General features: G+C 46.1%; 4 protein-coding genes across 9 annotated transcripts; 3 read left to right on the top strand and 1 right to left on the bottom strand.

Annotated features, from left to right (window-relative positions):
* Nucleotides 1–3,155: 3,155 nt before the first annotated feature.
* On the bottom strand, nucleotides 3,156–8,905 carry LOC120654778 (glyceraldehyde-3-phosphate dehydrogenase GAPCP1, chloroplastic-like). Of its 2 annotated transcripts, none has more exons than XM_039932423.1 (14): nucleotides 8,747–8,905; nucleotides 7,360–7,433; nucleotides 7,208–7,266; nucleotides 7,074–7,112; nucleotides 6,612–6,712; nucleotides 5,913–6,025; nucleotides 5,248–5,347; nucleotides 5,004–5,150; nucleotides 4,815–4,875; nucleotides 4,629–4,726; nucleotides 4,405–4,547; nucleotides 3,807–3,890; nucleotides 3,631–3,720; nucleotides 3,156–3,539 (listed from the first exon to the last, which is right to left on the bottom strand). In XM_039932423.1, the coding sequence occupies exons 1-14, from the start codon at nucleotides 8,813–8,815 to the stop codon at nucleotides 3,485–3,487; spliced, it is 1,233 nt and encodes a 410-aa protein (XP_039788357.1). In that variant the 5' UTR covers nucleotides 8,816–8,905; the 3' UTR covers nucleotides 3,156–3,484. The 2 variants fall into 2 exon arrangements, with proteins under 2 accessions (XP_039788357.1, XP_039788358.1); XM_039932424.1 differs by lacking the exon at nucleotides 8,747–8,905 and adding an exon at nucleotides 7,598–8,028.
* A 3,343-nt stretch (nucleotides 8,906–12,248) lies between these two features.
* LOC120654773 lies at nucleotides 12,249–20,114 on the top strand. 5 transcript variants are annotated; one of them, XM_039932415.1, is made up of 14 exons: nucleotides 12,250–12,425; nucleotides 13,809–14,018; nucleotides 14,388–14,438; nucleotides 14,662–14,792; nucleotides 14,884–15,000; nucleotides 15,095–15,217; nucleotides 15,958–16,013; nucleotides 16,155–16,333; nucleotides 16,988–17,041; nucleotides 17,791–17,900; nucleotides 18,332–18,445; nucleotides 18,535–18,660; nucleotides 18,981–19,044; nucleotides 19,707–20,114. In XM_039932415.1, exons 2-13 carry the CDS (start codon nucleotides 13,842–13,844, stop codon nucleotides 19,006–19,008), a joined length of 1,266 nt encoding a protein of 421 aa, XP_039788349.1. In that variant the 5' UTR covers nucleotides 12,250–12,425; nucleotides 13,809–13,841; the 3' UTR covers nucleotides 19,009–19,044; nucleotides 19,707–20,114. The 5 variants fall into 5 exon arrangements, with proteins under 5 accessions (XP_039788351.1, XP_039788349.1, XP_039788350.1 ...); XM_039932416.1 differs by having other exon boundaries at nucleotides 12,251–12,425; nucleotides 16,155–16,324; nucleotides 19,707–20,100; XM_039932417.1 differs by lacking the exon at nucleotides 15,095–15,217 and having other exon boundaries at nucleotides 12,249–12,425; nucleotides 19,707–20,100.
* A 662-nt stretch (nucleotides 20,115–20,776) lies between these two features.
* LOC120654777 lies at nucleotides 20,777–21,677 on the top strand. The gene has a single exon (XM_039932422.1). The coding sequence runs from the start codon at nucleotides 21,153–21,155 to the stop codon at nucleotides 21,546–21,548; it is 396 nt and encodes a 131-aa protein (XP_039788356.1). The 5' UTR covers nucleotides 20,777–21,152; the 3' UTR covers nucleotides 21,549–21,677.
* Nucleotides 21,678–21,742: 65 nt separating this feature from the next.
* On the top strand, nucleotides 21,743–23,266 carry LOC120654775. Its single transcript, XM_039932420.1, has 2 exons — nucleotides 21,743–22,424; nucleotides 22,957–23,266. The coding sequence occupies exons 1-2, from the start codon at nucleotides 21,837–21,839 to the stop codon at nucleotides 23,068–23,070; spliced, it is 702 nt and encodes a 233-aa protein (XP_039788354.1). The 5' UTR covers nucleotides 21,743–21,836; the 3' UTR covers nucleotides 23,071–23,266.
* Nucleotides 23,267–23,505: the final 239 nt, after the last annotated feature.

The following is a 23,505-nucleotide window of genomic DNA, read 5'->3' as shown; positions in this document are numbered from 1 at the left end:
GGCCTCCGACTCCGAGGGCCGTTCACGGCGGCCTGCACCAAATATCTTACGCCAGAGACTGCGCCGCCGGTCCGCCGAACATGAGCTTTCGATGGACTGAAGCCGCGCGCGGGCGCCGTCCTTCTCATTGGCATGGAAAGTGCCGAACGCGCTCGACGCTCTGCGCGAGCTCCGGCCGGCGGCAATGTCGGTTCAGACAACGTGAGGGTTAGGTCAGGATGGCCGCAAACTCTCGTCTCCTCCGACCTGGACATGTCACAGGAGAGAAACGGCCTGATTATTATTCCTGATGCGGTGATGCCGGATGGAGAGGAACCATCCGGTTCTATCCTTCATCATCATCTTCCGTTCATCAGCTCGTGGTTCCAACGGAGGAAATTGCCAGTAAAAAAGTGACAAGTGTCTATCAGAAGTTCAGAAACCTTGCTTCTCTTGCACACCGGGAGATTCATGTCAACGCAGCGTAGTTTTGTTTCTCCAGCCCCACAGATGTTCCATCCATATACAGACATGCATAATTCGCTCGTGCGCAAGATCTTCAGAGCAATAGCATCTACCTGTGCACAAGATCTTCAGAGCAATAGCATCTAGTCGCTACAGGGTAGAAGATGAGATGAAAAAAAAAGAGTGTCTTCATGTGGCAGCGCATGCACCGTCGAGTCAACTCTGGACTCAACATTTTCAGCAGTGACCTTGAAGGGCCTGTTTCAGCTGGAGTTCAGTTCGATACATTTACAAGCTCAAGCTTCGTTGGGAACCAAAACTAAATTATGATTTGGGCATATGCATATTCATAGCTGTGGTTCAACGGAAGCATGCGCATTGAGTGTGTGTTCTTCGTAATAGGGAGTCCTCGACTGTTGAGACACAATCTATAGGAAGCTGATCTTTTTGTGTCAACAATGGTCGCAGTTGCTTCTTCTAGCACTCAATAGTTTCTAGGTGCTTGTTGCAATATGATGAAGAACCAAGATGCTGAATGAACAAGCGAGGTCGAGTGCAGGAAGAAAGCACGTAGGATAAGCAATACCGTCAGTTGGAACATGGAGGACTGGGGAGAGAACAGAGAAGGGTCATGGCGGTGCTCCGAACTTCTCGTTTGCTAGCCTGGGAGAAGCACCGGTAGTTTAATCAGCAGAGACCTCACCCATCGACCCTCCGTGACTCTCCGATGCCGCCATTGCCGCCGCCGCGCCTCCTCGATCTGCAGGGGAGACACTGGGGTCCCGCGGGGAAGAGGAGGGGTCAGGGAGAGGACAGGGTCTTCATGCAACGAAAAATAGCTCGGCAGGGGGTTTTCTGATAAATTCTTTCCCACTATACTTCTCCTCCAACGTATCTTGGCCGCCTAATCTCAATCGGACGGTCAGAAACCAACCCACCCTGGACGGTAATTCATTTACCGTCCCCCCTGGACGGCATTCGGGTTGCCGTCCACCCCGTGCGGCCGCGGCAGTCCACCGTCGCCGGCGCCGGCGGCCTCCGCGGGGCTGTACACGGCGGCCTGCATCCAGGATCTCGAGTTCAAAGCTCACGCGCGAGCCTCTCGATGCACTGAAGCCGCGCGCCAGTGCCACGCCTTTGCCTTGGCATGCATGGAACTCCGGCGAGCTCCAGCCGTCGCCGCCGCCGGTGTCAGCTCAGTCAAAATTAACCTTTAAGAAAAAAAACGGAACGGCACAGAATACGGGCACTCTGGAATAGTTTTCACCACGATGCAATTCATCGATCCCCCTCTCCCATCCGTTGTGCAGACCAAGTTATCTGTTCCAATTGCATGGTGCTCCTCTCTAGTACTGAACATTCGCCGCCGGCGGCTGTTCAGCGCACTTGAGACAGAGGCAGTCGCCGAAGCTGCCGTCGGGGTTCTTCAGGCACTCCCCGCCTCTGAAGCCATGGCCGACGGCCACGCACTCGTCGCGGCAGTAGTCGAGGCCGCGATGCCCGTGGCAGGCGTTGGGGTCCGGCGCCGGGTACTCGAGGCACCAAGCTTCCACACCAGCATCTGCTTGATCAAGCATATTCTTCTTTAAAAAAACAAACAAACAAAGAGGATTCCTATGAAACTGGAATAGCGCCAGTGTTCAGTATCGCGTGCTTACCGTAAGATACGAAGACTAGTGCCAGCAGCAAGACTCCTGCAACAAAGGCTGTGACCTTGGGAGCCATGGCTAAAGCTAGTTTGGATCTCGAGTGTGACTAGAAACCGAAGAGATGGTGTGGATGAGTGTGGACTTGGGGACTCTGGATAGGCAACAGCGGCTTATATGCAAATTGGTGGAAGCCTACCATTAAATAGATGCTGCAAAATTTGAACAGTATTGATTGAAATTAAAGTCTGCTTATTTTTTTAGTAACCAAATATTAGCATTATGAGTGCTATACGTTAAGGAATGACTAAATAAAATATTACTAATAGCCTGATTTACTTCCTTATTCTCAAAGCAAGTGAAATTCCGGCTCCTCACCTGGACAAGGTACTTAGACATGCCCTGCCAATGCATCTGCATCTGTGTTCCGGCCGGCAGCGGCTTGGAGCGCGAGGCACTGTCTTGTTCTGTTCAGACTTTATCTCGGAGGATCATACAAAGATTGTCACCTCTTGAATCACCAATCAGTCAAATTTACACCATCGATATCATGTACTGGCATCACAAAGAAACCAACCAAGTAACCAAAAGGCCTGATGGACTGCTATATGTTATTTACTATCCGATATATTTTTCAAATCTGCAAGGGGACGTAGCTCAGATGGTAGAGCGCTCGCTTAGCATGCGACGGGTACGGGGATCGATACCCCGCATCTCCATTTGCCTTTTATTTTACCTGTTTTTTTTTTCCTTTTTGCATGCGTTCTGGTTTTTATTATTTTTTTCCTTGTTGCATGCGTTCTGGTTTAAATCCCACAAATCTGCTATCAGCAGACAAGATGGTTCGGCTCATGCAATTCTGGTCATTGCCTGCGTGAGGATCTACTGGGCGGGGCCACATCAGCATGATGATCGGCGTATACGGCGAACCACCTCGCCGGCCTTCATTTCGCTACTGGCGACTATGTTGCTTGTAGGACGGCTACGCGTACGATGAAGTTGCATTTGTTCTGGATGATGACGACTTGGGCCACAGATGGTGCAAGCAAAACGAAAGAGATGCAATTGGTCAATGATGATTGCTCATTGCAATTTTGGCTCCATCCGAGGACTGCCAAATTATACCACCTTACACAGAGGGCACATATAAAAATTAATGAATCAAGTCGACAAACCATATAGTTCACTCAACAGTTCCGTAGAGAGATGCCTGGTCACTACGAGCAAATTTTACCCCTTCTACAACATACAAGCCATGGGTCTGAGTCCATTTCTGCTCAGTTCGAAGTGCTCCTCCACATCATCTTATTCGAAACAACAGCTAGAAAGAAAATGGCCGTCAAAATTGCAGCCTTTCCTAGGCTACTGGGGGGATGAGCAAGGATCCCAGCACATCAGTGCTTGGTGCTGACAAGAGCCATGTGGGTGATCAGGTCCAGAACCCGGTTGCTGAAACAAACCAAATGAAGCTAATGAATCCTTGGGCCAATTGAAGAATTAACCTAAAAAAAATGCAATGAAATAAGCAGCAAACTCTCACCTGTAGCCCCACTCGTTGTCGTACCAAGACACAAGCTTCATGAAAGATGAGCTCAGTCCAATACCAGCCTTGGCATCAAAGATGCTTGACCTGATATACAAAGACAGTGATATGATTTCAGCTACCTTTTCCCACACACAAGACCAATTTGGTTGAGACTAGATTCAAGTAATCACCTAGAATCACCAACAAAGTCATTGGAAACAACATCCTCGTCTGTGTAGCCTAGAATACCTTTGAGTGCACCCTCTGATGCCGCCCTGAAACAAAGAGACGACGTGTAAGTCTGTAAGATCCACTGTAGGTTGGCAGGATAAGATGTATGTTTGCTCCCCACACAAATCTTAGACAGTAGGAATGTTGCAGCAGAGCACACTTCAAATGAGGCCCACACGAAATTTCTAGTGCAACCTGAGTAACATGAGCAAACAATTGAGCTACATATTGTGCAACTATGCAGCCTACAGGCAATTGAGCTACATATTGTGCAACTGTCCAGCCTGCAGGGAGCAAGATGTTAAACTGATATTATTTTATCCTCTCAGCATCCAGCACATGCTACAACAAACTCCATTCAATGTGCATCAAGCACCCGGGAGTCTGAAATAGTTTGACCACTATGTGGATTCTCCAATTGCGACACAAGTACGACTCCTTTATCAATAAAGTTGTGTGAAAGCTTATGTGTAAGTCAACAGAATAACAAAGCAGAAACTGAAAGGTGTCCAAAAAAATGAACCACATGGAAGTAACAAATGAGATAGTCCCACGTACTTGATGGCTGCTTTCACATCGTCATAGGAAGCGTTTTTCTCAATCCGACATGTCAAATCCACCACAGAGACATTTGGTGTTGGAACTCGGAAGGCCATGCCAGTGAGCTTTCCGTTCAGCTCAGGTAAGACTTTTCCAACAGCCTAAAAGTAAAGCAACACAAAGACAGGTCAGCCAAAAAACACAAGTTTTAAAAGAAACAAGACGTTTTGACCTTGTGTTACCTTTGCTGCACCAGTGGAGCTAGGAATTATGTTTTGGCCAGCACCACGTCCTCCTCTCCAATCCTTCATCGAAGGACCGTCAACAGTCTTCTGGGTGGCTGAACATGATAAAGCAACATTTTCATGACAACTAAACTTCAACAAATGACTTTAACAGATAAAATACACTAAAGAACAACCACCAACCTGTTGTGGCATGAACAGTTGTCATGAGGCCCTCCACAATGCCAAATTCCTCATGGACAACCTGCATCGCATGATCAACAAATGAGTGTGTTTGGAAAGGAACCACAGGATCCATTTAATGTGATTGCCATGAAATGTTGCATGACAGAAACTGGTCACTTGTAAAAAGTAAGCAACAAGAAAAGTGACCTTGGCAAGTGGAGCAAGGCAGTTGGTAGTGCAACTTGCATTGGAAACAACATTCATCTTTGGGTCATAGCTGTTCTCATTAACTCCAACAACAAACATGGGAGCATCTGCTGATGGTGCAGATATCACCACTTTCATGGCACCACCCTATAAACAAAGCAGAAACCTCACCATTTTGATTGAAGTATGAAAAAGTATGCCACTTGCAAATTAGATGGTATTGTTGAAGAACCAGTATACAAACCTTCAAGTGTGCTGATGCTTTCTCAGTTGTCGTAAAAACACCAGAAGATTCAACAACATATTCTGCTCCATAGTTACCCCATGGAATCTCAGCAGGATCTCTGGAAATATTGAAGCGAACAGTTGCAAATTCTTAAAAACACATGTAATAGAACACATGAAACAAAAGCTCATATATGTAATAGAACATATGAAACAAAAACTAAGAACTATACTGCTAATTGTAAATGCTACAGAACAAAGAAGTGCAACAAATCATTATATGAGGATAAGAAATTCGAAAGATTGGAATAGTGTGTTACTCTAGTATACAACAGTGAGTGTTTCTGCTCTGGAAATTGCATAAATGCAATGTTGCGAAAATTATGCATTTACATGGTAACAGATCAAAGAAATTCGTGATACTGAATGACATGCTTGCTAGGATGTGTCTTGAAGCAAGCTGAAACAAACATTTCCCAAGTGATTGAAAAGTCATTCAAGTGCAAGCCATCTAATGTCACGGAAGCAGAGGTATATGTCCATAAGAACCCAAAAATCCAACCTTGTTAGCAAAATTGCAAGAGAGCGATGCCATGCACAATAAACAAATACAAGACTATGCTTAGCACAGTAACAATGATTCAAATCAGATAATCCTTGTGCAGTGAAAAATGCCAACATTACCTTTTGCTTGTAATTGTGATCTTCTTCCCATTGATCTCCAGGGTCGAATCATCCACAACATGAATAGAACCTTTAAATGGACCGTGAGTGGAGTCGTACTTGAACATATAGGCCTGCAGAAGGGTATAATTAAGGTGTTACACCTATAGTGAAACAAAAAATGTAATAGTAGAATAAAATCTGTAGATTCTAAAGCACTGCATCGTTCTGGTGGATAATTTGTTTTCACTGAACAGATATAATAGGGATGACAGTTGCAAAACAAAAAAAATAAAAAAGAAGAAAAAACATTTTTGCAAGAAAAATGGAACGATGCTTTTGTGTGATCATATACCAATTAACTTGTAAAGCCCATGATTGCATTTACCAATTAACTTGTAAAGCCCATGATTGCATTTACCAATTAACTTGTAAAGCCCATGATTGCATAAAGTATTTAAGCAACTATGTGAAAGCGCATAAAGCATAACATCCATGAACCAACAGAAATATAGTTAGCATTAGATTAAACAGTATTGTTTCGATTAATGTAGTAAAATCTTTAAGTAACTGTGCATCTCGGCTCAGGTGTAGCAGCTCCCAAAGGTTCAGAAGAAAAATGCATGCAAAACATTTAACCGGTGCGTAGCTGTCAAACGAAATGTCCAGACTCCGAAATCTGAAACGTTAAAATTAAATAATCTCATGTTGCTTCCTTACCATGTACTTAGCATCAATGAAAGGATCATTCACAGCAACAACTTCAATATCGTCTCTGCTGGTTGCAATTCGCAGGACCAACCTGCCAATCCGTCCAAACCCTTCAGTAAAAAGAAAAGGGGTAAGTATAACTTAGAACTATTCTCCTACCCTAAATACTTTTTGTAACACTGCAGATTGACTCAGAAAGACGAGAACAAATCGACTGCTCAATGTAGTTAGCTAGTTCAACAAAACAGTCAAATGAGAGCTAAAAATGTCCTTGTAAAACCTCACAACATGATATCTAAAGAAGTGCATTTCATCGCAGCATCCTAGATATTAACAAAACAAGGCAGGTCAGGAATTAAGACAGGATGCATTGACCAGCAAGGCCCAAGGAGGTCTATAGTTGATCTGTCTCATTCAGATTACAATAGTTTTTGCATCAACTTAATTCCTACAATGTCATTTAGAACTCACCGTTGATGCCAATCTTCGTCTTCTCCCCACTCGAATATTCTACAGAAAAGGAAAAGAGCAGCAAATTTATAAACCCACCACAGGCTGCACAATTCTCGTGAAATTTGTGGTTGGTGAACCCAACAGCTACTTACGTGGGACAGCAGGGGGTGACTCTGTAGCAATCGCCCTCAGCGGCCCGATGTTCCTAGCACTTGAGTTCACAAGAATTAGAGAGACTACATCAATATCTGAAATTACATTTACAAAGCTAACGAGAACTTTGGTATTAGGAGCAGGTGCTTACGATGACGAGGAGGCCTTGATGGAAGGGAAGCTGCAGCTGAAGTGTGCTGAGCCGGTGCTCCTCACGCGTGAGACCTGCAACACAGCAGCCAAATCGTATCAGTGGGGCACCTTAAGAGCATCTCCAACAATGCCCAATACAAGTGCCCAAAATTTCATTGTGGGAAGAAACGTGAAAATCCCAGCTCCAACAAGATGCCTATCCCAGCTCCCAATATTCCCGCACGCCGAAAACCTACTGCATCTGGAGCCATATTCCCACTGCTGCGATGAGCTCCCAATTCTTCCCTACGCTCTGCTGGTCCCACACCTTCATCCCTTTGTCTTGGCCGCGCCGCGCTTCTCTGTGCTCTGAAAATGGCAGCCGCACACCGCAGCGCACGCCGTCGACAACAAGCGCCCATTGCCAGCAGCGAGCCCTGCGCCTGCACGTGATGTCCTATGCCCGTGATAGCGCACGCTAGGCTGCGCTCGGGATGCCTCCAGGCTGCGCCTGCTAGCTAGCTTCCTCGAATGGAGAAAGAGCTTGCGTCGCATGGAGAGAGGGAGAGCAAGGTAAGCTCGTCTGAGAAGTAGCAGCAGGGATAAGAGCTCATGGAGACTAGAGAGGAAGGCACTACAAAGGGAGAGCAGCGAAGAAACAGAGCTCGTGGCCAGGAATGAATGGATAGGAACAAGAATTAGCATGACACATGACATGCGATGGATGGGTGCTATATTACCGTCGAGGATTATGGTTATCCACTGCTCACGGTGGCAATGGCAGCAGCCTGTACCTGGCGAATTCGAGTTTAGGATGACCCACCTGCGATGAGGTGGCATATTTCAAAATTTTGGAACCAAATATAGGGCTGCAGTTGGAGAAGGTGGTATTTTTTATGCCTAAAACTTCGTAGAAATGTCCCAATCCGGAATTATTGGGACTGAATATATTGGGTACTCCTGGAGATGCTCTAGTGTGCTAGGAATTACACATCAGCGGTGAGGACACTGGAACCAAACAGGAAATTGGTGTCCTCCCAAGTGGCCAGGGACAAATAGGAAACCGCTGGCGCGCCTGACAACAGAGCTTGGGACAAAATTCCAACCCCAGAAACAAGGACAAAAACTCTGTTCCCTGAGGATGAATGGTGCGATTTTACGCCCAAATAAACGGCCAAAACGCAGGGGGGGAACACTGTAGTTTTCGCCTTGCACGCGGTTGAGAGTCCCACCAAACCAGGATCTGAACCAAATCTACGCGCAGCAGTGAATCCGCGAAAGGAACCGGCAACCTACCCGCGCGAGCTCCAGCAAACCGCCAGTAGAATCACCGGAAACCCATGGCACGCTGGAGAGAGAGAGAGAGAGAGAGAGAGAGAGAGAGTACAGGCCTCGGGTGAGTATACCTTGATGGGGTCCACGGCGGCGCGGGATCCGGCGGCCGCGGCGCGGAGGGGCACGGAGAGCGCCGCCATAGCGAGATGGGGAATGGGTGCGGTGGGTGTCTGCGCGCACGTCTGCTAGGGTTTGACCGAGGCGGATGCGGGGGGGGGGGGGGGGTTTGCCTTTCGGGGGCGCGGAAGCGGTGGAGCGAGGCGTGCGGGGGAGGAGGAGGAGGGCGGAGGTGGCGGCGGGGCGTGAAGCGTTCACCCGTTCAGCGTGTTCGTTTTCTCGTATAAAAAAAAAAGTGGAGGCGGAGACAGAAACAAAAAAGGAGGTGGCCGCGCAGCGCAACGTGTGCGGCGTCCCGGCCCGCCGCCCGGGGGGGTAGGTGGTGGTGGCGCTTGTGCCCGTGCGATCGCCGCGGCGCGGGGCTCTGCACGTGCTCTCTCTTCTCTGCTGCGCGCTGCGCCTGTGTGTGTCGCCTACCCCCACCAAACCTCCCGGACTCTGGGCTCCTAATATACTCCTAACCACCCCGGTAAGGACAATCAAGGCCCCCATCAGGCTTTGATTATTGAGAAAGGAGATCAATTTCCATTCGTCTGTACGGCTCCCTTAGACCGCATCGACGCTTTCGACCGCCCAGATTGATTTTGATTTCGCCTTGTTCTCCCCTCTCACGCATGTCTGGTGATTACTTTTTTCTTAGTGACCATTTAGGGTTTGGGCTTTGCTCGCAAACACCGACATCTTTGGTCATTTTGGAGCACAAGAATTGTCATTACCCGGTAAACGCATTGGGAGCCTGAATCGGTGCTCCTAATGTTTATACCTTTAGTTCTATTATTAATATATATGCTTTTTTATATGCCAGACTTGAAAAAAACCGTTCCATCCATTCGAAATTATTGAACAGTTTAAATTTTCCCTAAATTATTTTTTAACGTTAACTAAGTTTATAGGAAAAAGGTATCAACATCTACATACATGAAATTACTTTTAAAAAATCACCATGAAATATACGCTGATAACATATTTATTTAGTATTAAGGTTCTTTTTTGTTTCGTAGTAGTAGAGAATTACTGAAACTAACTTGTTTTTCGATAAATTTGAGCAAAGTTAGAGAGCCTTGACTTAAAACAAAACTGGAGCGGTACATAATTTAGAACAAAGGTGGAGTATATATTAACTGAACAATGAAAGATCAATAATGACCTTTATTTTTTGACACTAAAACGGGTGGATGTGTGTTTTCTTATTTCAATTGGAAGATGCCTTTGGTTTAGGGATGCAAGCTTTGCCTACTTTGCTGTGTTATCATTGTGTGAACCTCGAATTCACCCAGCTAAACACATCACTACTACCTTTGTGATGTAGGGTGATCACTTTTTTTAGATAATGGAAAGAGTTCCGGCTTCGTCCCCTTGCCAAGAGGAAATCAGTTCAAACACTCTTATACGCAGTAGATCAACACTACTACTATTGAACCAGGTTCAAAAAAGTATCACAAGCCAATTGTAAACTAAACGGTTAACCATAGGAGGTAAAAAAAATGAAGAGCCGATATCTCCGGTGACTGACACGCTTGGATCATCATCTTCTTGCCTATTGGTTATTCGCCCTGGATTTTGCCTCTGGGACGCGCACCATCACGGCTAAGCTGGGGAACAAACGCAGAAGCACAGCGTGCAACCGAATGTCACCTTCAGCAAAAGCAGACAGGCAAATTCAGCGGAACAAATTCGTGCTTGGTTGCCCACGCATAGCATTCCCCTTTCCCCGCTAGAATCAAGACTTGTTAATGAAAAAGCATTAGCATTAGCACCGTTCAGCAGCCAGCTCCAGCCCAACAGTATTTTCCTCTCACACCACTCCAGCCACCAGCTCCAGCTCCAACCAGTTAATAGTATTTTTCTTTCACACCACTTCAGCCACCAGCTCCAGCTCCAGCTCCAGCCCAGCGAACGGAGTAAAAGATGGTAGGTTCGATTCCCACCCGATGGCTACGAGGAAAGTGCTCCACATATGCCGGACGGTCGATGGCGACGATGAGCCATCAGGACAAGGCCATTCGTTTTAATTAAGCTTAAAGTGTCCTCATCATCCCAGATGGCAGCAGGTTATTTTCTGTTTTTTTGGTAATCGAAGCCTAATCAGAGCAGTCGTTGTCGCGCAGCTTAGGAAATGAGCCGGAAAAGGCCTAGTGACCTCCGCCCCCTGCTGGGGTTCTGCAACGGGCTGCAGTGACGTCGAGCGTGGCTTTCGCCGCAGCCTGCCAATCAAAACGCAGCCCACCAGCCCGGAATAAGGATTCCAACCTCATGGGAGCAAAAAGCAGCAAGCGGCTGAGCTGAGGGCATCCAGGCTCTCCAGCTAACCGTATGGTGGCCTCGACCACTCTCAAGCCGTTGAGGCGCGGGTGCACACGAGGAGGACATGATTTCCGCGGTGCGGTGCGGGCGCCGTGCAAGCCTGGTGCACCGACGTGCCATGCCTTTTCTGATGTCTCAGCCGTGTGGTGTGGTGCGGGGGATGCAACATCACTCGGACCGTCGGTCTTGACAGCTGGTCCTGCCCTGCCCACGAGATCATCACAGGTAGGTAGTTGGAGAGATCAGAATCAGATGAGACGACCCAGCAACGCCTTCGCTTCCACCCGACGCGAAGCGGTTTGATCTCCCCCGATCCGAAAGGCACGGACCGACCCACATTCCCTGTTTGTTTTACTTGTGCTAAAAATAAATCTTGCATGCATACAATGCTAAACAAAATTTATTTGTAAAATCTTTTCGCATATGAGTGCAACTTTACGCGATGAATCTAAGGGCGTTAATTAATTCATGATTGGCTACAGTAATGCTACAGTAATTATTCTCTAATCGTGCGGTCAAATGTCTCATTAGATTCGTCTCGCGAAGTAGCACGGGAGTTTAGAAGTTAGTTTTGCACACTGACCTTACCTAATTAATGGTTAAAATTTGCTACAGTGCTACTTAAACCAAACTGAACCCGACGCGATGCAGTTGATCTCCCTCGACCCGAAAGGCACAGACCGACCCACTAGCCGGGTAGCCGGGGGCCTCTATTCATCGCTTTGTGCGATTTGCGGTAGATACATCGCAGACACCACGCCCCCGCCTTCCCCGGCTCCGCCGCCGCCGTCGGCGCCTCCACCGCCGCCGCCGCTAATCAACTCGGATCCACGCTCCCCGCCCGGTGCCTGGCCCGCTGCACGTCTCCCCGCCGCCCGCCTTCGCCGCCGGGCTTCCCTGCCCCCCTCCGCTCCTCTCCTCTTCTAAGGCCGCCGGAGGCACAGGACCGGCAACCCGAACCCCGAAGAGCCCTAACCCGGCCGGAGCTCGCCGAGAAAGATGAACAGGGTACTCGCGGCGCTTCTGCGCGACGGTTTAACTGCCACTGGCGCGCGATGGATAGCTTCCACCGGGCAGCTAAGGCCGGGCCAGTGGGTCGCTGCCCGCCACGTGTCCCCGCGCCGCGCCCCCACATTTAAACGTCCCGCTCGCCACCCATCCCCCCTGCCCCTCCCGAGTCCCAATTCACGCGCTCCCCTTTCTCCCTCCACGGCCGATTCGGCGATTCCCCATTCCGCCAAGCCAATCCCCCGTCGAATCCGAGCTTCGGGAGGCGCCCGTGGCTGGGATCTCCCCAACCGCCTCGCAACCCCGCGCGCCGCCGCACCGGTGAGCTCGATTCGCGGCACCGCCTCGGTTGTTCCCGATCGATCCCCGGTCTCCTCGTCGATTTATTTTTTTCCCGATTAGATTGCGAAGCGCGCTACTGCCGGGGATGCTTTGCTGCCTGCGCGTTCCCTCTGTTTGGTGGGAGCGCTGGTGAAGCCAATGCCGGCCGGGCATGCCGTCGTTGCTGCTCGGGTGGTCTCGCTGCGCGGCGTGTGCGTGACTACGTACGGCGCAGCATGTACGGCGGCGGCGTGCGGATGTCGCTGGGTGGCCGCTCTGTTCGCATTGCGTGTGGTTCTCATAGTTTGAGCTCCCCCACGTCGTTGCAGATTCGGGTCCGCGCCTCTGTCTCCAAGTTTGATACTTAATGTTATGTTGCGGCGGGAGAGCTTGCGGTGATGTGTGCCTGTCGAGTCCTTTTCGGCCGATTGGATCATCATTTCAAACTTTGTGTGGCTCTCTCACAGATTTTAGGGGCCTGGCCCGTTTACCGTACCAGGGAGACATATCTGGTGCAATCACGGAACTGGTGAAATCACCGTGCAATCCGACTAAAAAGGTCTTCAAAAAATTCTGAAAAAAATCATGAATGTACATCTCGGTCTACCCCATCTACATATAAAATTTCATGGTCAAATTCATCTTACTCTAGCAGTTACAAAAAAGACAAATTTGGGCTGCATTTGAACGTTACTGATTGTCAGAAAATTTGTCTTTTTTGTAACTGCAAGTGTAAGATGAATTTGATCGTGGAAATTTATATGTAGATGGGGTAGACCGAGATGTACATTCATGATTTTTTTTAGAATTTTTTGAAGACCTTTTTAGTCGGATTGCACGGTGATTTCACCAGTTCCGTGATTGCACCAGATATGTCTCCACGTACCAGATTATAGCGTGTACCTCCATCCAAGTGTTCAGGTTTCGGTCTGGTATGCTAAATTCTGCATGTTTCATTCCATATCGGTGAGTCGAAGTCTGGGCGCTCATCTGGTATGCATGTTTGTTTTTCGTGTCTTTGTTTTCTGTTAATTGTTTGGTTTCATGTTTTATGTTTATGTGTTTTTCTCAGACGATGGCAGTTGCCAGATATCTGAAAACTAGAAGTAGTTTCATGTGAATGCATAGTTTGGTTTGCAGAAATATAATTCCTCCTGATGCCTATTAGGATGCAATGATCACGTATTCTTTTATGGTTATCCGGTCATTAGCTTTATGCAAAATATCCATCATAGTTTCCTGCTCAACATCTAAAACCTTCTTTTTACCATCTACGCTAGTCCAGAACTCAATGCAGATTGGGGTATTGGGTTACATTTTACTTAAACAAAAATAAGATACCGTATGCCAACATTAACCCCATTTTTCTTTCTTATCCAACAGAAATCAACATAAACAACTACTGATCGGTGCAAAATGGCAATAAGCTTCAAATATTGGGATGACTGCTTGGATCCAGAGGATATGAGATTAATGTGGCAAGATCCTGTTGTAAGTAAAGAGTGGACCGATGCAGGGGAAGAGCAGGGACAGAAAGTTCATCTCTCACGGGACCCTGATGGTGAGGCATATCTCACACAAACTGAAATGATGGTGAGTGGTCAGTTGAGTTCCGTAATCTTGGTAGTGGTAACTCCAGAATAATGGAGATCATACTGGAACCTACTAAATAAATGATCACATACCAGTAGTGGCTACCAAATTTTCACTCAATTTGCTGAAGACAGAAACTATCAACAGTGTGAATTTTGTTGCAGGCTGATTGTTTTCTTTTGCTATATTTAACAAAGTGTTTACTGAGTGTTATTGGTCAGGAGTTTTTACTGCAAAGCTGTTTGAAATAAGTTTGCTAAGCTGTGGAAAAATAGATGACAAGGGGTATTTGTTATTCAAATTCCATTTTTTTCTTTATGCAACTGTGGCTTTATACTTATTGTTGTGTACATCCATTGATTCTTTCAGGCAGTGGCTGCAATCACCATCCATAGACATTTCAAATCACAACTGGACCCGGTATTGTTTCAATTTCATTATGTTCAACCAGTATTTGCACTTCCTTTAATTTTCTTAGTCATCATGCCCAACAGTGAGTACAAGTGCATGCTACCTTATTGTCAGAAAGCATTGGCTGTTATGGTTCTCTTGAGTCAGAAGATAATAGTAAACAAATCCTGTGAGACAAAGTAGAGATAATATCCAACTACCTTGTTACTGAGCATATTTTCTTCTCGTGCAGTATATGATAGGCGCACTTGCGGAAATTGCAAGTGGAAGGAAACTCTTTATAGATACCTACGACCGCAAGACAAAAGAGACCAAGGTTGGGATAATGCAGGTGGCACCTGAAGTTGCTCAATGGCTTGGAAAGTAATCATCAAAAACTTGGTTAATACAATTTAATTACTATCTTTTCCTTCTTTGTTCTTAAACTAAATCTATTATCTTTGTTGTTTTCAAGGGAACTGGGTTACAAGAGATATGACATTGAAGATAATACCAATTTGCTCTACTGGCCTCTTGTAAATGTCTACTTTGGTGCTGCTTATGCAAAATGGCTCTTCTCTTGTGATGATAAGTATGCATTTCACTTGGTACAATATGTTTTGCTGATATTGTCATCTCCAATCAGTTAACAGTTAAGATACAACTATATCTTACAAATGCTGCAGACAAAGAACAGAAGAATTTGTTGTTAGAGCATATAAGGGCGGGAAAAAAAAGGCTTCTCACAAATCAACTTCTCCCATTTTCCAGCATTATCTTTATGTGAAAGAGAACTTGTTATCTATAAGGTGTTTTCCTTAATAGCCTACTTCCACATCATGCATAACTGAATTTATTTATCTTAGCACTTGTGGCGCATGAAGGACCAGTTTTACAGAGCTCGACTTTTGTGCAAAACTAGTTGACCCAAGTTAGGAGAAGATTGGTGTGATCATCCAAAGAAGGGCCCCATGCCCAACTTGACTTATCTGACAGTATTTAGCCTGCATTAGGATTCATGTCAAGTTGAAACCCCTAAAATATTTTAGTTCAGAAGTCCACAAAAAATATTTTAGTTTACAAAAATGTTATTGAAGAGTTAAATGCCGCTATACATCCTTGTTATCACAAAAAGGAGAATGCTGCTATATATAATTCTACTATTATAATGGAATATAGTAACCTACACAGGACATCCAGATCATTTCTGTTCATCTGACATGAGTTAAGCCAATGAGCTAATCAGTTTTTAAGAAGTTGACTGCATCATGAAATAGACCTAACTGATATATTCGGAATTTCAGGCTACATGGATTGTATCTCATCTAAAATTGTATTTTCATGGCTTTAAAACTCCCTACATCCCATTACATACCAATTTATCTTAGTGCAATAGAACCACACGACAAATTAAAGTCCAGATGTGATTCTTTTGCAGATAAAGCTATGGCTTTGTTTGAATCTTGAACTTATATCCAGCTTCATCTGTGCACTTCAATAAATTTCCTCTGACCCTGTTGACAGACTGTTTCTCACTATCTTTTGGCAGACAACCAGAAATTTGCAATGAGCTCACTTCTGGCCCGGAAAGTTTATCAAGCACAGGTTACATTTTACTTTGTTGTTTTCTCTTAATTTTATTGCTTGAGATACATGTAGTATTTAGTTATGTGCAAAAATAATTACATATGGTCCTCTTCCAACATAAAAAAACGAACTGATATCTAGTCATCATTTTTGATTCAGAAGCGCAGTTGATATATTGGGATTCCAAGGTATCAGAGGCTGATATGGAAGCAATGTGGAAGCATCCTGATGTGTATAAGGAGTGGACAAAATCCGGTGAGCGACGTGGAAATGTACGATTTTCCCATGATGCAAAGAAGAGGCCTTACCTTTCTCGCGTGGAGGTGAAGGTAAATCTGGTTATAAACATTTGCAATAACTTCTGCATCTCTGTTCTAAAATCTTCAATAACATGTGTTTTTGTACAAGGTATCATTAAGAAGCTCACGAGTACAGCAACTTTTGCTTACACTGCTAACAGTGAAGCTTTAAGGTTTATAAAGTACAGATAGTTGGGAGATCACAGAAACGGCACTTGACTACTTGAAACTCTTGACCTTGTAAATTATGACTTTGATGCCACCTTTCACGTGGATGGCATGTAACAGAATATTGTATTATTTTGTCTAGCCAGTGTTGCAGCATAGGCATAGTTGTTTGCTGCTTAACCATGAACTTCAGATGTTTCGTTATGGCCAAGTCTCTAATTATGCAGCTGGTTTTCAGCTGTTCCCTCGTTATATCTTTAGTGCATCCTGAAAGTAGTTTGTTAAAATTTTGGTATTTACAAGTCTGAAAAATTTGAAAACTTAAAAGTCCATTGCTTGCTATACACTTATCTATCATGTGATTCCAAGTGCCAATCAAAGGATCATTTCTAATGTTCATTTAAGTACCATCATCTCATTTCTTATGTGACAGTAATGCTATTTATTATCACACTGTGAATTTGCTACCGATACGTAAAATTTCCCTTTATCGCAGACTTGTCCAATTCTGAATTATGATTTCAGGCTGTTGCTGAAATAATCATATCACGCCATCTGGGCACAAGAGGATCAAAACCAGTAAGTTTCGGATACATAAGCCATCGCATGTTATTCTAGCAGTTAATGTATGCCATGTATCAAATTTGATAAAAGATACCACCTCTTGAATAGCATAATTTCTTCAAAAGGGCGGTAAGAGCATTGCAGCATAACTTATTAGAAGAAAAGGAATTGGCCCGGTTTTTAGGAAAAACCGGGTCCCAAAAACCAAACAACTGTTCATGAATTCTAGCGGTTAATGTAGCATGATTTCTTTATATAGCAGAACCGGAAAATGCCTTTGCAACCAAAACATCTGTCATGCAGCGTACTTTAGCTCTGAGAGATTTTTTAATTATATTAAATTAAGGGCCTAGACTTATTATTCAAGCATGAGTATCGTCACAAATTCACAATACATGCTATGCTCACTGTATTTTTGGTCTTCAGCCATGCAAAATTATTGGATACTGATGCATGTGCTAGTTATTTACCAGAATACTTGCTTTACCTTACTTTTGCTATTAATATTTGAATATTATGTAAATGTGCTTGAAGGCACATCCCAATCACCTTGGTATGTCTCCCTATAAAACTAATGAATATAATAATTATTTTGAGTTGAAAAGGCCAGTTGAGTTGGAGTTACTAGGTGGGGTGACCAGTTCAGTTGGAGTTACTGATTTTCTAAACAGTGTCCCACTAACAGTAATACATTATTAGAATTTCAGTTTTATGGACTCCTGCATTATGAACTAATACTGATTGGATTATTGGGATCTGCACAGGAAGCTCTTGCAGCACTTGCAGAGGTCTGCAGTATGCGCTTTGTTCATGGAGTAAGTACCCGGACTGGATTGATGGGAATAGACTACCCTACTGCTGAATGGCTTTCCAGGCAAGTTTATTATTGTGTCTAACATATACTTTCACTAGCCATGAAACTCAAACTGTCTTTAAAAAATTGCACTGTTCATCCCAACAAACTGGAAAATCCTTTTTGTTTTACCAGTCCATGTTACTTTTGCCATGTATGCATCTTCAGTGTTCTTCACAGCAATGCAATGTTATTGGTAGTTGGACTTCAGTATTGCCCTATACAATTCCATAAGTACGTATGCAGTGATCAGTATAATATTGAATACAAGAATTATGTTCAAAAGTTCAGAAGTCAGATAATAGTATGCATTATCAGCGCATTAACTGAAACAATAACTAAGTACTAGGATACCTGGTTGCTTTACGGTATTAGAAGCAAAATTTTCACTGCTCTGGGTATTATATAAATTTGAATACAAATTTACTTGTAACTTCCCTTTAAATGTGCAGAGATTGTGGCTATAGGGCGTATACAGTGATCTCTGTGGATGATCTCTACAATCCTTTTGTATCAATGTACTTTGGTGCATCTTACTTGGCATGGTTGTCACGCTATGAAGGAAGGTTAGTCGAATCTCATGGAAAGCTATATTCATCTTAGAGGATCTATGAACGATTACTTTACTATAAGAGCTGGTGCATTCTTTGTTCAGGGAACAAAGCTATGAATTCATTGTCCAAGCTTACCTCGGGGGGCCGGAGAATGTTAACCTTCAGGAGACTGGTCCGTTATGGAACCAATTCTTGGAGGCATTAGCACTGTGTCAAGACCCAAAGAAGTATGCTTGTGCTTTTTGCTTGACACTTTGCTTGGCACTTTCCCCAATAAATCTTTTAGCCCAAAATGATATTTGGGCTCCATCAAAACTTGTGTAACTGAGTAGTCAGCCAAGAGTGTGCGAAGGAGTAATATTGGCATACAATTTTTGTAACGTGCCATTGCCTCATTAACCTCAATATTGATTCTAACATGTTTATAAATACAAGCAATTTTAGACCTCGGACTATCATTTCATGACCATATTAGCACTTAGCAATTGTATCAATGTTCTTGGTCTGCACATTTCTAATCATACCGGTAAACTGTAAACATTTTCAGGGAGAATAGTAGCTGCTGTATTTTGTGAGGTTGTCTGATATGCCTCCATCTTTTGTTACTGAAGGTATTGACTTCATTCCAAGCCCATTTTCCCAATTACATTTTTCTATTTACGGATTACTTTTGAGCAAATTCTGCAATTATTTTGCTAGATCTTATAAAAAAATACGTCTGATATGCCTCCATAGCACAACTGTCACTTATCAATTTATGCTGAGATTTCTGTATTATAAATTTATATTATTGCTCTGCATAAGAATTTGCCTCCTTGTTGGGTGGTTGCAGAACAAGCAGACATTTTGAAATGATAGATTGTCCTACTCCATTTCCTTGAATGCCGTATGGCTTGATTAGCTTTCATTTATGTCAAACCATCTACTGTGCTCCATAGTAAAGTTGTGCACCGAACTGTTTGCTATGTGCCGCCTACATCAGCTGCTAGGAAATTGGATGGTGACTTGGGTAATAAGCTTGAAACAAGGGCAGTTAACTTTCTTTCTTTAGATACCAGAGTGAGCACAAGTTGGAGTGCATTATTGCAAGAATGCCTTTTATAAGCCCTGATTATGTACCCAGTCAAATCAATGAATGCGATGGCAATTGTGAAATGAGATAATCTGGACCCCAGTCTGTCCATCTATACCAGCTGCTTATCGTTTTCACCAAATTGCAGTTTCTTCTGAGGATCATTTATGGATGCTCATCGTTGTTATTGCCAAATTTCAGATCCCCTCCCAAGGGTTCAGCATCGACAAGCAACGTGCTTTGCATGAACTACATGAGGTACACAGGGCAACAGGGGCTTGTCAATCCATACATATTTTGGCCTACCGCCCCCCTGCTCATGGAATGCACCAACGTGGCTGAACCCGTCGCGGTTTACAGAACCGTTCCATGCTTCTGTTCCATCTGTTTCCTTTTCCTTTTACCGTCGGTATATGCCAACGGTTGTAATCCTGTTCTTTCCACCTTTTTGGTGTGCTGTAAACTGCAAAGAAAATGTTGTATAGGAGCTCATTAGAAGGCAAATCCTTTTGTAAAAAATGTAAAATCATCCACGCTCCATAGAATATGTGCTAGCCTGTTACACAGACGGCAAAGGATGCCAGTAGCTGCAAAACAAATGTATCATCAGGACTGTGGCTCTCTTAACTGTGACGACGATTGATACAGGGGGTTGAGCCCGAGTGGCTCCTAGAACTCCCTCCCACGCCGGCAGCCAGGGTTCGATCCCCGGGGCTGGCACCGAGGAGCACCTCTGCAGCCCTCCTACTGAAAAAAAAAATTGTTACCACTGGTCCTGAATCCTAGTAAAGCCAAGGAATACCATACCACCAACTGTATTCACAGCTGACAGATCTGCTGGCCGTGGGCCAAATTGCGATGCCTGACCACATCTGATTGTTCGAGGTGCGTGTCATTGTAATGTAGCTGAAGTCATGAGATTCCTGTACAACAGGGGTAGATGGACGGTTGCTCCAATTCGGCGTCACTCGAGTGCTGTTATCTTTTTACTACCACTACTGCTACCTGTTACGCTGAACAACAATTTGTGGCTGCACGCAAACTACGCAAGCAATGAGAGCCGATAGGCGCCAAATCAAACCGTGCGGGGCACGTGAGCAACCGATGGATCTCACTTCTCAGCCGCCAGTTCACCACGCGAACACAGTCACCCAGGCGAGCATCCAAAGCAAAAGCAGGTCCCGATCATTAGCTCGTACTAGGTAGGAGCATCACGCACCACGGGCACGTTGATGGCACGCTCGCGATAACGTGAGCGTGACTCGTCAGCACGCACGGCGCGCGGCGCCGAGGGACTTGGCTAGATCGCCACGGGATCCTGTCGCTGGCTGGATCACCACGCGCGTGATCCGGTTCATGGCCGCGCCGCTAGTGCCGCAGCCGGCGACGCGCGCGCATCCCCTAATCAGAGAGAGCGATTAGGTGGGCGCCCGATAAATCGCAGACACGGCCACGCGGGGACGGGACGGGACACCCTACCCACCTCTCCAACCAAGAACACCCCGCACTCCCCACTCCCGCTGGTCTCCGCGTCCGCGTGCGCCCGGCGCCGGCAGGCAAGGCGACGCAAGGTCGCAAGCTACGCCACGAGCGCGCGCGCACCACGCTGACGCACCCACCGCACCAAGAAGAACTGGGGGCGCGGCGATGGCGGAAGGCAGCCGTGCGGCGGTTGCGCCGGCGCCGGCGCCGGCGCCTTGCCGGCTCGGCGGCGCGGGGGCCGCGCCGGCGCCCGGCCGGCGGTGCTGCGGCATCGGCGGGGGCTGCGGGCTCGGGCTCGCGCGCCTGGTGCGGCGCCTGCGGCGGCGGGGCAGGCGGGCGCTGCGCGCCGCCTCGTCCTCGGCGCAGCCGCGCCGGCGCGCGTGCCAGTACGACCCGCTCAGCTACGCGCGCAACTTCGACCTCGGCGGCTTCGACGGCGACGGCGACGCCGACGCCGCTCGCGTCTACTACAGCTGCTCCTTCTCCTCCCGCTTCGTGCTCGTGCCCGCGTCGTCGTCGTCCGCCGGCGCTGCCGCTCCAGCAGCAGTCGTGTCAAGCTAGTACCAAATGGATGTTAGCGTGGGCAGGTTGATTGCGGCATCGTCCTGTCGTCCCTGTAAATACACACACTATGCAGCCGAGCGGTTCTTGCTTTCGCGTCACACTAACAAAGTAATCTTGCTCCAGCTACTCGCTACTGTCTGAAGTGAGAAATGCCACTCATCTGCTCATGTCTGCAAAGATTTCCGCACTCTGAACTGCTGCCTTGATGACCGCAGCTCTGGCTGCCGTCTGTCTGTGCGTCCATCGCGCTGCAGCAGAGCCGGCCGGAGGTCCTTGGCGCCCGTGATGCCGTTCCCACTGGTGGCGAACCAGCCACACCGGCCGTCGGCCTCCATTCTCCGGTGCTGCGGTGGAGAACCAGATGATGGCATCGAGAGAAGGGGGAGGAACAAAGGTCGGCTCGCCGCGTCGTCGCCTTCCTCACCTAATCGGGTGGCAGCGGATCAGGGCCGGGAGTACTGCGGCGGACGCGGCACAGGGACGCCAGCCGGTGGCGAGATTTGGGCGTCCCTTCCGCCGAGTACGCAGAGCATCTCCTCTCGCCGCTGCCAGACCGCTGTCCCTGTCCTCCGCCGAAGCCGGTGGATTTCTGAGACACCTTCACATCGAACGTGCTCTCAATCTGGAACTGGGGCGCAACGGAGGCCTCCGAGGCTCCCGCCTTCGACGGTCGACGCCGGGAGTCGGCCGCCGGCGACCGGAGAGGCCAGCGGCCACCGTAGCCTCCGAACCGTGGTTTCACCGCGCCGTATCTCAATCCAGACCGCAGATATAAGATCCAACGGTCGAGGTTGCCTACAGACCGCGGTCAACAAAATTTTCATACTACACTCTCATCTGGATCTGGATGCAGCTCCTGCGTCAGGGCCGGAGGTAAAGGAAGCACATTTTGCATTCACCTTGGTCCAGTTGCATTATGTGCAGCAGGAGAAATCGCTTGGGTTTGGATGTGGCCTACACCTTTCAATATTCTGCTTGCTTCTTTTTCATGGAATTATTCTGATGATGTCATGATGATAGTTGCTCGAAAGATTGTGTAACTAGAGCCCCAAATGATGTTTCTTTTGCAACGCGGACAGAAAAAATGTAGACGGCAGTAGCACGTCTTAAGATTGCAAACCACAGTACATGTGCACAGTTTTGCTTAACTGATGAGAAAATAGCAAAACTCCAAACTTCTTTCGAAGAGGAATAGGTGAAAGATAGCTATTGTAGTTGCTACACTCCTAGGCCAAGCTAGAATGCCCACTTTGATTGCCAACGTTGTAGCAGGTAATTTTCTGTCTTCGTTCTCTAGAAAGTTTTTTTTTCCCCACAAGGGTGCATGATAGGTTGGAACGTCGACAAAAGTAAACATGAGAAATCAAAAGATGAAATGCTAATGCTCGAGCATTTGTTGTTATAGCTTTCAGATTCGGGCTCCAGAGCTGATCACTTCAGGGTGTTTGTCTGTCCTCGTCCGCGGGCACCGACGCCGTGGTATCTGCCGGTGCTGCTCCAGCAGCAGAGTCGCGACTAGCTAGAAGCAATGGATGTTAAGAGTAGTGCTGCATCAATGCATCATAGTCTCTTTGTCCTATAAACCAAGAATCTATGTAGTTTATGTATTATTTTTTCTTGTGTTGATTTCATTTGAAAAGTTTTGGTGTGATTTCCTGCATTTCATCCTTCTTTAGACAATAACTTTTAAGATTAGATAATAACAATTTCACATATCTTGTGTATTATCGTTTAGTATTTTATTTATAATTTATGTTAGTTGTTATATAGTTAGTACATTAAATATCTATCAATATGATGTTTTCTCCACTATATGATTTGAAATATTGTAGGGCATATTTTCTATTATTGAGGCAGAATAAAACTTTTTATCTGGAACAATTTATTATAATACTAGCAAATATATCCGTGCGTTACTACGAGTGGTATTGTGATGTACTCCCTCCATCCATCT

The sequence above is a fragment of the Panicum virgatum genome, chromosome 1N, assembly GCF_016808335.1.
Source record: "Panicum virgatum strain AP13 chromosome 1N, P.virgatum_v5, whole genome shotgun sequence".
Taxonomy (NCBI): Eukaryota; Viridiplantae; Streptophyta; class Magnoliopsida; order Poales; family Poaceae; genus Panicum; species Panicum virgatum.
Note: the sequence above shows the minus strand (reverse complement) of the source record. Positions and strands in the feature narration are given on the sequence as shown.

Coding starts and splice junctions, on each gene's coding strand:
- LOC120654778 (XM_039932424.1), bottom strand. CDS start 7,762: ATGGGCGCTTGTTGTCGACGGCGTGCGCTGCGGTGTGCGGCTGCCATT. Junction 6,026..6,611: donor TCATTGATGCTAAGTACATG/GTAAGGAAGCAA, acceptor ACCCTTCTGCAG/GCCTATATGTTCAAGTACGA. Junction 4,876..5,003: donor GCCTTGCTCCACTTGCCAAG/GTCACTTTTCTT, acceptor CATGCGATGCAG/GTTGTCCATGAGGAATTTGG.
- LOC120654773 (XM_039932415.1), top strand. CDS start 13,842: ATGGCAATAAGCTTCAAATATTGGGATGACTGCTTGGATCCAGAGGAT. Junction 15,001..15,094: donor CTCTTCTCTTGTGATGATAA/GTATGCATTTCA, acceptor CAAATGCTGCAG/ACAAAGAACAGAAGAATTTG. Junction 17,901..18,331: donor ACTGCTGAATGGCTTTCCAG/GCAAGTTTATTA, acceptor TTAAATGTGCAG/AGATTGTGGCTATAGGGCGT.
- LOC120654777 (XM_039932422.1), top strand. CDS start 21,153: ATGGCGGAAGGCAGCCGTGCGGCGGTTGCGCCGGCGCCGGCGCCGGCG.
- LOC120654775 (XM_039932420.1), top strand. CDS start 21,837: ATGCCGTTCCCACTGGTGGCGAACCAGCCACACCGGCCGTCGGCCTCC. Junction 22,425..22,956: donor CTCCTGCGTCAGGGCCGGAG/GTAAAGGAAGCA, acceptor TTGTTGTTATAG/CTTTCAGATTCGGGCTCCAG.